Below are 16,521 nucleotides of genomic sequence, written 5' to 3' on the forward strand. Positions count from 1 at the left end.
GCAACGGTAACAGAATGTTAAACATGCAATATTTTTATTCTCTGCATCAAGCACAAACAGAAATTGTATCATGCCATATTTTAAAGGGTATTCCAAATAGCTGGAACTGAAGCAATATCTTCAAGGAGCATAGTAACAACAATAACAACAGCTGGCACTGGAATACTTCACTGCAATTCTGAATTACAAAATACTACAACTATTGATCTACAACATCCGTGAGATGCTAACAACTGATGGAATGGCAGGCTTCCACATCAATTTTCACAATACAGTGTGAATGAACTTAAACAATAATTTTCTGTCAATGAGCACTTTTCGGCGTGCAGAATCTATTTACTGCTCACTGAATCATGATAAATTGAGGGAAAAGTGACTCCCCACTCAAAAAAAGTGTCGCTCACAGGAATAAGCTGTCACAATGGAGTCCATGGTTCTTCAAAATAATTTTCATCAGTTTGTATTTCCCTTCATTGACATTTTCGAATGATTTACTTTTTCCTTCCTGTTTCACACTTTTTCTCCAAATGACGACAAATTTAAAAAATTTTGGACACCAGTGATTGTATACACATGTAAGACAAGAGTTATTTCTGTCTCAAAGATAACTAGGCACAAATCACCTACTTTTATTAATTTGCTTCAGTCACTCTTTTTTAATGTAGTTGTATAAAGGTAATCTCCAGTCAGGTCTTGCAAACAAAAGCTTAATTGTGTTTTGTGCATTCTTAACTCAAGAACACAACTACAATTTTTTACCTTTGATTTAACATCTTCAGCAAACTGTAGCACATATAGTACCACATCCTTGAAAATGCGAATGAGCCTCTCAAAATAGTCAATGGGTATTCCTCGCCACCATAGTCCTGAGAAAAGTCAGAAAATGATATAAAAATGTTATAAACACAAAACTTAGAAACAAGAGTTTATCATTTTCTTTTGAGAAAAAAAGACAATAAAATGTTTTATTGTTTATCTAATTGATGCTTGACAGATAAATTCATTTTAATTCTGTCAGTTATCAAAATATGAATTAAAAGCGTCATTCTAATGTGACAATAATCGTATCAATCACAGTGTTTAACCACATCTTTTCAGGTATTTAATCTGTATATGCATAATACAATAGTGTGTAGTGCACAATGTTTGATATGAATGCTGAGTAATACTGTTTTAATACATTTTTCTTTTACCACCACCATTCAAGTTGCATGTTATCCACTTGTCAGCGATGGTATTTTACCTTCCTTTTCTCATTTACAAAGGGATGTGTTACCTGTTTTACTTTTGACATACATTTTCTTACCCATTTTTTACTTACTATTTACATAATACATGGTATACGATGTGTCATATTACAGGTGGCTCTCCCTTTGATAGTAAATGTTTTGCCAGTTACAGCACTGGTATAGGTGGGGATAGGAGGATGCATAGAGCATGTCCTACAGTGAGGATGGTCACAGGGGTAGGAGCCACAGGGTAGGGAGGTGGGTGCAGAAGGTGCATAGGGTCTGACAACGATGCTGCAGAGACTGGAAGGACAATGAAAAGCTATTCAAGGTGAGATGGGCAAAAGTCAGACAGAATGGACCTCATTTCAGGTCATGATTTTAGAAAGTCATATCCTTGTCGAAGTAGCTGATTAATACATTCAAGACCACGATAATGCTGAGTGACAAGTGGTGTACTCCATAAGTTGTTCATTCGAGGGATCAGCTTTACCAGGATTGGATGTTGTGGCCCAGGGAATCTGCTTCTGGACTAGGCTCGTGGGGTAATTATGTACTTTGAAGGCTGAGGTGAGAATGGTGGTGATGAGTCTGCATCTGAACAAATATGTTTGCCTTAAATGCCAAGGCTGTATTGTAGGGAACTTACATGTGGAATGGACGACAACCATCAAAATGTAAGAACTATTGTTTTTAGTGGGTTTAATGTGAACAAAAGTGTGTAGCTGACCTTTGATGAGGATGAAATCAATGTTAAGGAAAGTGGCGTGGGATCTGTAAAGGACCTTGTGAAATTTAATTGGGAGGAGGAGGAGGATATTAGTGTTTAACGTCCCATCGACAACGAGGTCATTAGAGAGGGAGCGCAAGCTCGGGTGAGGGAAGGATGGGGAAGGAAATCGGCTGTGCCCTTTCAAAGGAACCATCCCGGCATTTGCCTGAAGCGATTTGGGGAAATCACGGAAAACCTAAATCAGGATGGCCGGAGACGGGATTGAACCGTCGTCCTCCCGAATGCGAGTCCAGTGTGCTAACCACTGCGCCACCTCGCTCGGTTTTAATTGGGAGAATGTATTTAGAGTGTCCAATAATTTTAACAGCTTAGCCTCACCATGAGTCCAAATGGTAAAGATGTCATCAATGTACTTAAACCAAACCAGGGACTCAAGGTTTATGGATCCCACGAAAATCCCCTCCAAGTGACCCATGATAAGGTTGGCATAGGAAGGAGTCATCCTGGTTCCCACAGTTGTTCCCCTGATCTGTTTCTGTGTCCGCTCCTCAGAGGTGAAGTAGTTGTTGGTAAGTATAAAGGTGATTTAAGTTCAGCAGGAACAATGTCATAGGTTTGGATCAGGTAGCCAATGACTGAGGAAATGTTCAGCAGCAGACAGACCATGTGCATGGGGGATGTTGGTATTGAGGGATGTGACATCAATGGTGACAAGTGAGGTGTGTGGTGGGAGTGGGGCAGGCACAGGTTTCTTGAATATAGGAGGGAAGTCTAGGTACTGTTGGTTGCAGGTGTTGGTCAACGAAGGCAGACATAAGTTTGGTGGGTGCTTTGAAGCCAGCAACTATGGCATGACCATTGTGATGGGGTTTGTGGATCTTAGGAAGAAGATGGTACTGCATAGTTTGAGTGGGGTAAGAAGTGTAGTGATTGGGGTGTTAGTGCTTGTGACAGGTCTGAGGTTTTAAGGAGGGACAGTAGGTCAGTTTGAATCACAGGGACAGGGCCACCAAGTTATCAGTTTGGGTGAGTGGGCATAGGCAGAGGGTGTATGCTGGCAACACACAATATGCTGTTGCAAAGTAACTGTGGCAAGTGATGGGAAGGAGAAAATGTGCACTCAGTGTGTATGCTCAGAGACTTTTGCAACAGGCTGAAGAGGGGTTCCCAGAAACAACTGAAAGCACAGGATACAACCAATTGCAATTGTTTCTCACATCAGAACAAACAACGCCTCCTGTGCCTCAGTTCTAAAGTCACACTCGATTCCCTCCAATGACTGTTGGAAGTGGTGGAAAAAACAAACTTTGATTTTGATGCTACAACAAAGCTCTCGACTTGCAGCATAGTCCCTGAAATGACCATGGACCTCTTATTTTGAACTGAGTGGAAGGCCTGAACCACACTCTTCAGTGATCCTATAACATCCTACACTGTAACTATATGGACTTGTGCTGTCAGCTTAGGAGCTGCAGAGTTGTCCTAAATGGATCAGGATGCATTATACACCACAGCTGGTATGGCTGACTTTGTATGAAATGCATATAAGTTTCAAAGAATATACATGAATATTAGGGGTGAAAGGAATCAAAATAAAACAGTATGGGAAAGGGATATGAAGCAAATAATGACTTCCAGTCGCACAGGGCACTGTAGCAATGCAATGTCTAGAGTTGAAAATTTGTGGTGGATCTGGAATCGAACAGAGATGCTCCACTTACCTAGAATGGCTGTCACAACCACCTCAGCCATCTGGACAAACTTTCCATCAGACTCAAATTCCCAACTTCCCACTTGCCACACCACAACGAGCTCCACGCATTAGCCCCCTACTCACAGATTTCTGATCCCTGTATGAGTTCAGATATTGATTGTGCATCCGTACTGAAACTACTTCATCAAACAGCTGTTGTGGTCATAGAATTATAGATATGAGCAGTGTCTCTTCTGTCAGGATGTCCGACATAATAGGCAACACATGGATATATATATAAACGTTTCTGTAAGAGCATGATGGCTCCTTGATGATTGTTACTGTGTAGGTGCACTAATATCATCCGAACTCCTATGGAAATCAATAATTTGTGAATAGGGTTTTACTGCACTGCTGCATGTAGGAAGCTGAGAATTTGGGTCTAATAGAAAGCATGTCTGGATGGCCGAGGTGGTTATAGGCAATCGTTCTAGAGAAGAGGAGAGGAGAGGAGTGATGGTGGCAGTCATGTGGTTAGAATCCAAGTTCCATAATCACTGGATTCCTAGACTGAGTCACACTCACGTTGTTTTTCTTTAATTTAGATTTTTTCAGCACTAGTCATATTATTTCATACATATTGCATCTGAAAGGTAATTTGACAAAAAGACACGAGTATTTTCATGAACGTTTATTGAATTTTTAATATTATTTGGTAGTTTGTTAATTTTTATTGCCACAACAAATATGATATTTATAATTACTGGCAAGTAAATGACCAACTGCATAAAGTTTTCCTGAAAATGTATGTCTGTCATGACTTCTGAAAGCCGTTATACCTGCAATCAGGTCAGGTACTGAGAACTGTTTTGCACCTGTATGCTTCAATCTGCAGAGATTGGTTGCAAGAACAGGCTTGGAAAGCCCAAGTCAAACATCGATAAATAAAGGTGCAAATAATTTTATTGAACAATACAAAGAGTTACAATAAACCAGAATATGAAGGTAACATATGATTTATTATCGTACGTGCTTTTGACGTTACAAGTTGCAGGACGACATTTTTCATACAGACATGGAAGACATAAATTAAAGTGGCATCTACCATACCGAAAAAATGTAATATTTCTGCATACACAAGGGATGTTCAGAGTTTCTCAGGAAAAACAAAGCCCACTGACATTTTGAAAAATTTCTCTTTCTTCTGACAATTTGGATGTACACCATGCGTAGCATGACATTTTCGTAAATACTGGCGCTTATAATTGGCGACATATGACTGAATATATTTTAAAAGCATCTTCTTGAGAAGGAAGTCTGAAGGTGTTTGATAAAGCTTTTAAATTGCTTATAGAAGTAAAAGTCACATATTATTTGTTGTAAAAATTAAAATTAGTAAATAGCCATTTAACACTGGAAATTCAGTTCAACCAAATACAAGTCTCATCATCGATCACTGCCATCTCATGCTCAGGGTTGCAACACATCAGTTCATCACTAAAGCACAAAATTTCTCTTGAAATTTTCTCAAAGTTGTCAAGGTAGCATACCTTTCTACTTGCACGTTATGTTGTCCCAATGGACTACTGAAAGTGTACGAAGTTTGAAGTAAGTCCATGATCTGAATGTCACGGCCTCGCCTTTTCAGTGACTTTAATGCAGTTTCCCTTAATGAACAGATGTTGAAGATACAAAGTTGCTTACCGTATATACTCGAATCTAAGCCGCACTTTTTTTCCAGTTTTTGTAATCCAAAAAACCGCCTGCGGCTTAGAATCGAGTGCAAAGCAAGCGGAAGTTCTGAAAAATGTTGGTAGGTGCCGCCACAAATAACTTCCGCCGTCGAATATATGTAGCGCTACACAGGCATGCTTTGTAGGCACAGAGAGAAATACTGGCGCCAAAACCTATGCGTCAGTAAATAAATTTAAAAAAAAAAAAAGGTGGAAGACGAGCTTTTTTTTCTCTGCCCCGAGTTTCGACCACTGCATTTTCATACATTATCCAACGAAGTAAATACAAATTCCGTACTGTTCATCTTCGAAAGTAGCAGAATTTCAATGTACTACGAAAATTCGACTGGCAAGACTGTTGCTAATAGGAACCTGATGAAATGTGAATCACATGCAGTATTCTCTTCACCATAAGAATAATACGAATATAAACATTTTGCCATGTATTCTTTCGCGTTTGTTGCTATCTCATTTAAATCCTGTCTGCCTAATAAACTACGAAACTAGAGTGAGACAACAGCAAACGCGGAAGAAAACACGTATCGTGTCCTGTTTATATTCGTATTATTTTTATGCCTAATAGTGATACAGTCAGAAATGAAGCACAGCAACTGACTAGATTTTTAAATCTAAAATGACTAATTTCTGTGCAGATTTGGTTCTTGTTGATCATTATCAAAGAAAAGCCATGCCGCGAGCGGCGACAGGCCGTAAACACGCACAATCAGAATGCGACAAACAATGCATGACGCAGTACAGTAATGCATTTTCAGCTTAGAGTGACGTAAACACCTATAACAAAGAAAACGGTACTTATCAGTTCAAAGCAAAATAAGCAGTCGATTCAAACCAGACGAAGCACGCGAAAAAGGAAGGGTACCCGTATAAATACGGACGGAGCGCCTGACGCATAACAATGGCTACCTGATGACGCTTAACTGCTAAGCTTACGACTCGAACTAAACCACTATAGCTGTATCGTCTTTCATTCGAACTAAATTGTGTCTCATATTACAATGGGCCAACTTTGTTTCCATTTGGAGGTGCGGCCTAAAACTTTTCTCTGCCCTTGAATATCGAGTCTCAAATTTCAGGTGCGGCTTAGATTCGGGGAATTTTTTTTTTCCTTTATTTCGAGTCTCATTTTCCAGGTGCGGCTTAGATTCGAGCGCGGCTTAGATTCGAGTAAATACGGTACACATCACTTATCCTATTTCAGACCACTCTCCTTTCTTTATAAGTGAACAAATTGTACACTGATTATGATTGCTTGTTAGTTAAATGGCTGGTACGTTATTAGCTCGCCAAGTTTTAAATGTCATTTAAAACTACACGGAGTATGAGTTTTACCAATACCTCTTTTTAATGCACTATTCTCTATCCCCTTGCATGTAATAGCACCAAAAGAGCCTTTTCTATTTCATGACACAAAGCACAACCATGATTATTTCCAGTTAAAATGAGGATGTTTGATGACATCATTAGTCACTATATGTCAAAGGTATGTGTGGATGTTGCAATATGTCTGAAGAATAAAATAATTTCTCCTAGTTCCATAGAGATTTCTAACACCATACAGATAGACCTGAAAATTTGTGCTTGTGAATTTTTAATAGCTACGACAAGGTCTATATAGTTTGAAGTGAAAAACATAGGGTGCATGCATTAGATAGTAGCAAGGAGTGTAGAGAGTAGCTATTGTTGGAAAAATCACATAACAGTTCATATAATTTGCTGTGCAATAAAATTGTTATTAACACATGTGAACTATTCAAGCATCAGATATCTGCTGCATGCGAGCCACACGTTCATCACTTTAAATTTTACAAGTACTGTCATAGCTATTAAAAATTTACAAGCAAAATTTTCAAGACTATCTGTGCGGAGTTAGGAATTTCCATGGGACTATGAGAAATTATTTTATACTTTTTAGTCCATTTTAAAAATGTGTAATAGTAAAAGTTATTTATTTCAATTATTTATCTACATGGTTGCTCCAATTGTTAGGAAGAATTCAGTAAATTTATTAGCCAATGTTTTGAGTCTAGCACCACCTGTCTTGGAGCTATAGTCATCATGGACTTTAACACCATTTACCTTACCAAGTTCACTTATTTCATGCCTTGTAATAGCACAAATTTTTGACTTTGTTCTGAAATTCTGAATTTTTGCACACAGTACATGAGTCTTGAGAAAACGGTGAGAACTTTACAACAGTGATTGTAGTGCCACTTTAGTCCTTAATTAGAGCTAACAATCTACATTAAAAAGGCTCTCTCTTCTTGGCAAAAGATATTTTGATCCAAGACATAGTCAGCCTCTATCTTGGCTTTGACTGCAATTGTCACAGGCCTGTTTCAAGGGACAGGTTCTTCACATTTTAAGAATACTTTTAAGGCACAATTACTGTATTTACTCGAATCTAAGCGGCACTCGAATCTAAGCCGCACCTGAAAAATGAGACTCGAAATCAAGGAAAAAAAATTTTCCCGAATCTAAGCCGAACCTAAATTTGAGACTCGAAATTCGAGGGGAGAGAAAAGTTTTAGGCCGCACCTCCAAATCGAAACAAAGTTGGTCCATTGTAATATGAGACACAATTTAGGTCGAATGAATGACGATACAGCTACAGTAGTTTGGTTCGAGTCATAAGCACAGCAGTTAAGCTTTACCAGGTAGCCATTGCTATGCGTCAGGCTCTCCGTCCGCATTTATACGGGTACCCTTCCTTTTTCACGTGCTTCGTCTGGTTTGAATTGTTTGCTTATTTTCCTTTGATCTGATAAGTATCGTTCTCTTTGTTATAGTTGTTTACATCACACTAAGCTGAAAACGCATTACTGTACTGTGTCATGCATTGTTTGTCGCATGACGATAATGAGTGTTTACGGCCTGCCGCTGCTCGCGGCACGGCTTGCTTTTGTACGCACTACCGCTACTTACAATTTAAAAAAAATAAGAGAGGAATCGTCTCATTAGCGAAATGATGGCAAGAGACTGCCATTTGTTGTTACTTACACTGCTGCTTTCTTTGATAATGATCAACAAGATCCAAATAATAGATAGCGTATGATAGAAGATGTTCTGAACCAGAGTTTAGCGAAAATTTTTCTCCATTTGAAAATCTTTGCAGGCGCCTGTTTAGTACATTACATTCTGCACAGAAATTAGAGTCAGCTTAGATTTAAAAATCTAGTCAATTGCCGTGCTTCATTTCTGACTGTTTCACTATTAGGCATAAGAATAATATGAATATAAACATGACATGATATGTATATTCTTCCGCGTTTGCTGTTGTCTCACTCTAGTTTCGTAGTTTATTAGGCAGACAGCAATTAAATGAGATAGCAGCAAACACGAAACAATACATGGCAAAATGTTTATATTCGTATTATTCTTATGGTGAAGAGAATACTGCATATGATTCACAATTCATAAAAGTTCCTATTAGCAACCATCTCTTCTCACAGGTAGGAAAAAATTCAGAACGTAGAGTTGGCCATATTGACAAACATCCCAAACAGTCTTGCCAGTCGGATTTTCGTAGTACATTGAAATGCTGCTACATTCGAAGGTGAACAAAACGGAATTTGTATTTACTTCGTTGGATAATGTATGAAAATGCAGTGGTCAAAACTCAGGGCGGAGAAAAAAGCTCGTCTTCCACCTTTTTTTTAAATTTATTTACTGACGCAGAGGTTTTGGCGCCAGTATTTACCTTTGTGCCTACAAAGCATGCCTGTGTAGCGCTACATGTATTCGACGGCAGAAGTTGGTTGTGGAAGCACCTAACAACATTTTGCAGAACTTCCGCTTGCTTTGCACTCGATTCTAAGCCGCAGGCGGTTTTTCGGATTACAAAAACCGGAAAAAAAGTGCGGCTTAGATTCGAGTAAATACGGTAAACTTCACAATCACTGTTTCTTCTTGGTAAACATCTTCTCATTGTTTGTCCCTTAAATTCGCACAAAATAGTGAAACTGAGTCAGAATCTATGATTCTGTGGAACTATACTTCTCCCTTTTTAGCTAAACCTGATTTATGAAGCTTTTCTATTGCTGACACTACTGTGGTCAGGCAAATCATTAAGCATAGGGTTCATGTCTATTTCATGTAAGACAGTTGGATAATTGTTACATAATATAATTATATTTTTGTCGGTAATTTACCATGGGGAACAAACCAAAGCTGAACATCAGTAATTGTACGTTATCTAAATCTTGTAGTCAGAGAGGCAATCAATATCAAAAAAATCTTCATATACAATCACTTCCCAGTTATTTCCTTCCATTCTATGGTTCTGTTTTGTTCAACAAAGTTCTACTACTGCTTTATTGTTGTCATTTCTTTAGATAGCCTGACTTCTGTAAAGTATTAAATTGAGATTCAAATACAAAAATCTTCATTAGAAGATGAAAATAACAAAAACAAATGTTTGAGAAAACACAAGAAAACAACAAAAAATGTAGCTTTAACTTACCAACAATTTTCCCTGCTTCTGTTTTTAATTTTAGCAGTGCCTGCCCAAATGGACTATGTAATCGTTGACAATTTTTTGGATTATCAAATTCGTGGTAAAAAGGTAACACCAAATACAGTCTTAAGGTTTCAACATCAGGTGGAGAGCTTGACAAGGATGGAAGTAAATGTTCACTAATGGAGCTGAGTATCTGTAACACATGAACAAGAAGAAACAATTAACACTCACTGTTGAATCACTAGAGACTAAGTTGACAGCATGATGAGGTAAAAAATTGGGCAACAAACCATACTGAATCAAGAAAAAGAAGCTAGGAAAGAGAAAGGATTCAAGAAAAAAACTTTTATGGTTATAAATGAAATTCCAGGTAGTGTGGAAGCGTGTAGTAGAGAGAAGAAATAACTGAGCTGTATGAAAGAAATAGAAAAAGAATCATCATGTTAATGTGACCAGATAGTAAGCAGTGGGTTCATTTTAGCAGCTGCTACATTTTCAGTTTAAATATTTCCTCCCAGTTAACTTATGTCATTTTAACAGAAGGAATATTCTGTAAATACAAATCTTTGCTAGTTCATAATCTCAAATAACAAAGTAATGTTAACAAAACAATACTTGGGCAACGCAAGACTGTTGAGCACAGAGGAAGTTATGGATTCAAACTATGCTGCTTGTATCACATAAATCCAGAAAACAACCACATGAGAAATTGAAAATTTATCTTTGTAAAAATTGCTAAGGCTTTTGTGACAACTTGACAAATCGACAAATTTCTATTGGATTCAGTCTTAGGTTCTTCCGTCAATGTTTGATGATTTTTCTGACGTTTTACCAGCACAAATGACTGACGTTCAAGCTATGCCCTCTATCCCAATGTCTTGTTATTGCCGCTATGGTTCTCCCCTTGCTATCTGCAATGGTTGTTTGCTGCGGCACGGAAATGCAGGACTGTGCTTAAGGCTTTCCTCTTTCTTGTTGGAGACATTGTCATCTTTGTGTATTTCAGTGGCTTCTCTGAATGAGCAAGCATGGTAGCTCTTCTCCACAGTGAGAACTTCCATGTTGACGAATTTTATTATGTGGTCAATCCCACAATGTTTGAGCACCATCACAGCTGACTTCTCATATGTCCCAATGTACAACACTGTTCATTATCCATAAACCAGGTGTTGTTGCAGAGTCCAGTAATTCCCACACAGACTTTTACTCTGGTACAGGATATGGAGCATATTCTCAGCATTGCAAGTGAGTCCCTTTTGTCATTTTTCTAATCCAATATTCCCTTTACTCTTCTTGGTTGGTTTGCAAATAGTCATTCTACATCTACATCTACATTTATACTCTGCAAGCCACCCAACGGTGTGTGGCAGAGGGCACTTTATGTGCCACTGCCATTACCTCCCTTTCCTGTTCCAGTCGTGTATGGTTTGCGGGAAGAACGACTGCTGGAAAGCCTCCGTGTGCGCTCGAATCTCTCTAATTTTACATTCATGATCTCCTTGGGAGGTATAAGCAGGTGGAAACAATATATTCAATACCTCATCCAGAAATGCACCCTCTCGAAACCTGGACAGGAAGCTACATTGCGATGCACAGCACCTCTCTTGCAGAGTCTGCCACTTGAGTTTGCTAAACATCTCCGTAACGCTATCAAGCTTACCAAATAACCCTGTGACGAAACGCATCGCTCCTCTTTGGATCTTCTCTATCTCCTCTGTCAACTCAACCTGGTACGGATCCCACACTGATAAGCAATACTCAAGTGTAGGTCAAATGAGTGTTTTGTAAGCCACCTCCTTTGTTGATGGTCTACATTTTCTAAGGACACTCTGAATCTCAACCCGGCACCCGCCTTACCAACAATTAATTTTATATGATCATTACACTTCAAATCGTTCCACACGCATACTCCCAGATATTTTACAGACATAACTGCTACCAGCGTTTGTTCCACTATCATATCATCATATAGTAAAGGATCTTTCTTTCTATGTATTCGCAATACATTACATTTGTCTATGTTCAGGGTCAGTTGCCACTCCCTGCACCAAGAACCTATCCGCTGCAGATCTTCCTGCATTTCGCTGAATTTTCTAATGCTGCAACTTCTCTGTATACTACAGCATCATCCACAAAAAGCCGCATGGACCTTCCGACACTATCTACTAGGTCATTTACATATATTTTGAAAAGCAATGGTCCCACAACACTCCCCTGTGGCACGCCAGAGGTTAATTTAATGTATGAAGACGTCTCTCAATTGATAACAACATGCTGTGTTCTGTTTGCTAAAAACTCTTCAATCCAGACACACAGCTGGTCTGATATTCCGTAGGCTATTACTTTGTTGATCAGGCGACAGTGCGGAACTGTATCGAACGCCTTCCGGAAGTCAAGGAAAATGGCATCTACCTGGGAGCCTGTATCTAATATTTTCTGGGTCTCATGAACAAATAAAGCGAGTTGGGTCTCACATGATCGCTGTTTCCGGAATCCATGTTGATTCCTACAGAGTAGATTCTGGGTTTCCAGAAATGACATGATAAGCGATCAAAAAACATGTTCTACAATTCTCCAACAGATCAATGTCAGAGATATAGACCTATAGTTTTGCGCATCTGCTCGATGACCCTTCTTGAAAACTGGAACTACCTGTGCTCTTTTCCAATCATTTGGAACCTTCCGTTCCTCTGGAGACTTGCGGTACACGGCTATTATAAGCGGGGCAAGTTCTTTCGCGTACTCTGTGTAGAATCGAATTGGTATCCCATCAGGTCCAGTGGACTTTCCTCTGTTGAGTGATTTCAGCTGCTTTTCTATTCCTTGGACACTTATTTCGATGTCAGCCATTTTTTCGTTTGTGCGTGGATTTAGAGAAGGAACTACAGTGCGGTCTTCCTCTGTGAAACAGATTTGGAAAAAGTTGTTTAGTATTTCAGCTTTATGCATGTCATCCTCTGTTTCAATGCCATTATCATCCGAGAGTGTCTGGATATGCTGTTTCAATCCACTTACTGATTTAACGTAAGACCAGAACTTCCTAGGATATTCTGTCAAGTCGGTACATAAAATTTTACTTTCAAATTCACTGAACACTTCACACATAGCCCTCCTTACGCTAACTTTGACATTGTTTAGCTTCTGTTTGTCTGAGAGGTTTTGGCTGCGTTTAAATTTGCAGTGAAGCTCTCTTTGCTTTCGCAGTAGTTTCCTAACTTTGTTGTTGAACCACGGTGGGTTTTTTCTCATCCCTTACAGTTTTACTCAGCTCGTACCTGTCTAAAACGCATTTTACGATTGCCTTGAACTTTTTACATAATCACTCAACATTGTCAGTGTCGGAACAGAAATTTTCGTTTTGATCTGTTAGGTAGTCTGAAATCTGCCTCCTATTACTCTTGCTAAACAGATAAACCTTCCTCGCTTTTTTTATATTCCTATTTACTTCCATATTCAGGGATGCTGCAATGGCCTTATGATCACTGATCCCCTGTTCTGTGCTTACAGAGTCGAAAAGTTCGGGTCTGTTTGTATCAGTAGGTCCAAGATGTTATCTCCACGAGTCGGTTCTCTATTTAATTGCTCGAGGTAATTTTCGGATAGTGTACTCAGTACGATGTCACTCGACACTCTGTCCCTACCACCCATCCTAAACATCTGAGTGTCCCAGTCTATATCTGGTAAATTGAAATCTCCACCTAAAACTGTAACATGTTGAGGAAATTTATGTGAAATGTATTCCAGATTTCCTCTCAGTTGTTCTGCCACTAATGCTGCTGAGTCGGGAGGTCGGTAAAAGGAGCCAATCATTAACCTAGCTCGGTTGTTGAGTGTAGCCTCCACCCATAATAATTCACAAGAAGTATCCACTTCTATTTCACTACAGGGTAAACTACTACTAACAGCGACAAACACGCCACCACCAGTTGCATGCAATCTATCCTTTCTAAACACCGTCTGTGCCTTTGTAAAAATTTCGGCAAAATTTATCTACGGCTCTAGCCAGCTTTCAGTACCTATAACGATTTCAGCTTCAGTGCTTTCTAGCAGCGCTTGAAGTTCCGGTACTTTACCAATGCAGCTTCGTCAGTTTACAATTACAATATCGATTGCTGCTTGGTCCCCGCATGTCCTGACTTTGCCCCGCACCCTTTGAGCCTGTTGCCCTTTCTGTACTTGCCCAAGGTCAGATAACCTACAAAACCGCCCAGTACACGCCACACAACCCCTGCTACCCGTGTAGCCGCCTGCTGTGTGTAGTGGACTCCTGACCTATCCAGCGGAACCCGAAACCTCACTACCGTATGGCGCAAGTCGAGGAATCTGCAGCCCACACGGTCAAAGAACTGTCTCAGCCTCTGATTCAGTCCCTCCACTCGGCTCTGTACCAGAAGTCCGCAGTCAGTCCTGTCAACGATGCTGTAGATGGTGAGCTCTGCTTTCATCCCACTAGCGAGACTAGTAGTCTTCACCAAATCAGATAGCCGCCAGAAGCCAGAGAGGATTTCCTCTGGATCCATAGTGACACACATCATTGGCGCCGACATGACCGACCACCTGCAGATGGGTGCACCCTGTACCCTTCATGGCATCCGGAAGGACCTTTTCCACATCTGGAATGACTCCCCCCGGTATGCACATGAAGTGCACATTGGTTTTCTTCCCCTCCCTTGCAGCAATATCCCTAAGGGACCCCATTACGCACCCGACGTTGGAGCTCCCAACTACCAGTAAGCCCACCCTCTGCGACCACCCGGATCTTGCAGACTGAGGGGCAACCTCTAGAACAGGACAAGCAGCCATGTCCAGCCGAAGATCAGTATCAGCCGGAGACAGAGCCTGAAACCAGTTAGACAAACTGGAGAGGCCTTCCGTTCAGCCCTCCGGAATGTGTTTCGCCCCCTGCCACACCTCAAGACGACCTCAGCCGAAGATCAGTATCAGCCGGAGACAGAGCCTGAAACCAGTTAGACAAACTGGAGAGGCCTTCCGTTCAGCCCTCCGGAATGTGTTTCGCCCCCTGCCACACCTCAAGACGACCTCCCACTCTACCACGGGTGAGGGGTCAGCCTCAATGTGGGCAGTATCCCGGGCAGCCACAGCCACAGTCCGATCAGGGGATGCGTCCCCGACAAACCCCCATCCAGACCCCCACAGTGATGCCCATTGGCAACAGTCTCAAGCTGTGTGACCAAAGCCAACACTGCCTGAAGCTGGGAGCGAAGGGATGCCAACTCAGCCCGCATCCGAACACAGCAGTCGCTGTCCCTATCCGTGCTAAATACTGTTGTGCAAAGAACGTCTGAACTAATCTACGGAGAGCACAAACAATTTGACACAAAATTTAAATGGTTATTAAAATACAAAACTGCCTAGTAAATGCAGTAATGCTGCTACTTGCGCACTGCTGACACACTGCTCGGTGGCAGAAGGCCATATCTGCACAATATATGACTGATTCTATCCATCACCTTGGGATATATGGCAGAAAGGCATATCTGCCATTTCTTCTTCTGACGTGTCACTTCGCCAAGTGTTATATTTCTTGACACTTTGTTTGTAACTGGTTGAGTAAACACTGCTCATCAGAATGCTTATCACACATTGCCTCTTGTGTCCGAGGTGCTGTGGCTTACATATTTGTCTTGTCAGTGACACAAATGTACTAATAATTCCTCTTTTCTGGATCTGGTGAGGATTCAGCAGTTTGTGCGGGTATCAGTCCATGTGTGTCTACTTTACACACTGTGTCCCAGGTCCTGACAATTCCTCATAACCAGCACTTCTAAAATGAGTAACTGTTGGTCCTCTTCTACCTCCACAGTCAATTTTATGATGGCGTAGAGACTGTTCAGGCATCTTGAAAAGTCACCAATCTGTTTCTCACCATGACTCCACAACACAAAACTCTGTCAACATATCAGTGCCCCATCTTAGATTTACAATATGTCAAGTATGATGCCAGTCTTTCGAAATGCTCCGTGAGGAAATTTGTCACCAATGGACCAAGCAGACTAGCCATGGCAGTGCTGTCCAGCTGTTCGTAAAAATCACCTTTCCACATGATGTGGCTTGTGGTACGATGGGCATAAAAGAGCTTGCAGATATCACGTGGGAAAATGAAACTGATATGCTCCAGAGCATCTCTATGCGGGCAAGATGAATTTCCCTTCTTCTTAAAGACAGGATTGTCACATATCCTGTCACCAAGCATTTTAGAGCTACTACATGTCACCGATGATGGGCTGTACAATTGCCTTCTTCGCTTAATGATACTTGGCAGGTGTGTAGAGGGAGCAACAAAAGTGCAAGTAGTATTTTTTTTTTTTTTTTTTTCTCTCTTCTTCTTTTCTTTGCTTGTGCGCAAGTCTACTTTTACGGAGAAAAACGCACCCCGAAAGGTAATTTGACATACTACATTTAGAGGGAACATGTTCATAATGATCATACATAAAACATACTAACATTTATTTTTCCCCCACTCTTGGGTACAGCTTCACAAAGGCATTCACTGCTTTTCCCTTTCTTGCAAGTATTTTGTCATCTAGAGAGATGATCTGACACTAGCAAGCCAAGTTAGCAGAATTTGTTGACTACATTCAACAAGAAGCCATCCAATCTTATGGCAGACATACCTGTGTACCATTGAGCCATAA

The 16,521-nt window shown here is 40.4% G+C and overlaps 1 protein-coding gene across 3 annotated transcripts in view; it reads right to left on the reverse strand.

The window, feature by feature from the left end:
• The window catches only part of LOC124616941 (probable E3 ubiquitin-protein ligase HERC4), a 208,849-nt gene that overhangs the window by 113,155 nt on the left and 79,173 nt on the right, over positions 1–16,521 (reverse strand). For all 3 annotated transcript variants that reach the window (XM_047145226.1, XM_047145225.1, XM_047145227.1), the window contains exons 12-13: positions 9,869–10,058; positions 760–866 (exon numbers count right to left, since the gene is read on the reverse strand). In XM_047145226.1, the coding sequence (XP_047001182.1) occupies positions 760–866; positions 9,869–10,058 (297 nt within the window). The remainder of the gene's footprint in view (positions 1–759; positions 867–9,868; positions 10,059–16,521) is intronic.

Source organism: Schistocerca americana, chromosome 1 (genome assembly GCF_021461395.2).
Source record: "Schistocerca americana isolate TAMUIC-IGC-003095 chromosome 1, iqSchAmer2.1, whole genome shotgun sequence".
Taxonomy (NCBI): Eukaryota; Metazoa; Arthropoda; class Insecta; order Orthoptera; family Acrididae; genus Schistocerca; species Schistocerca americana.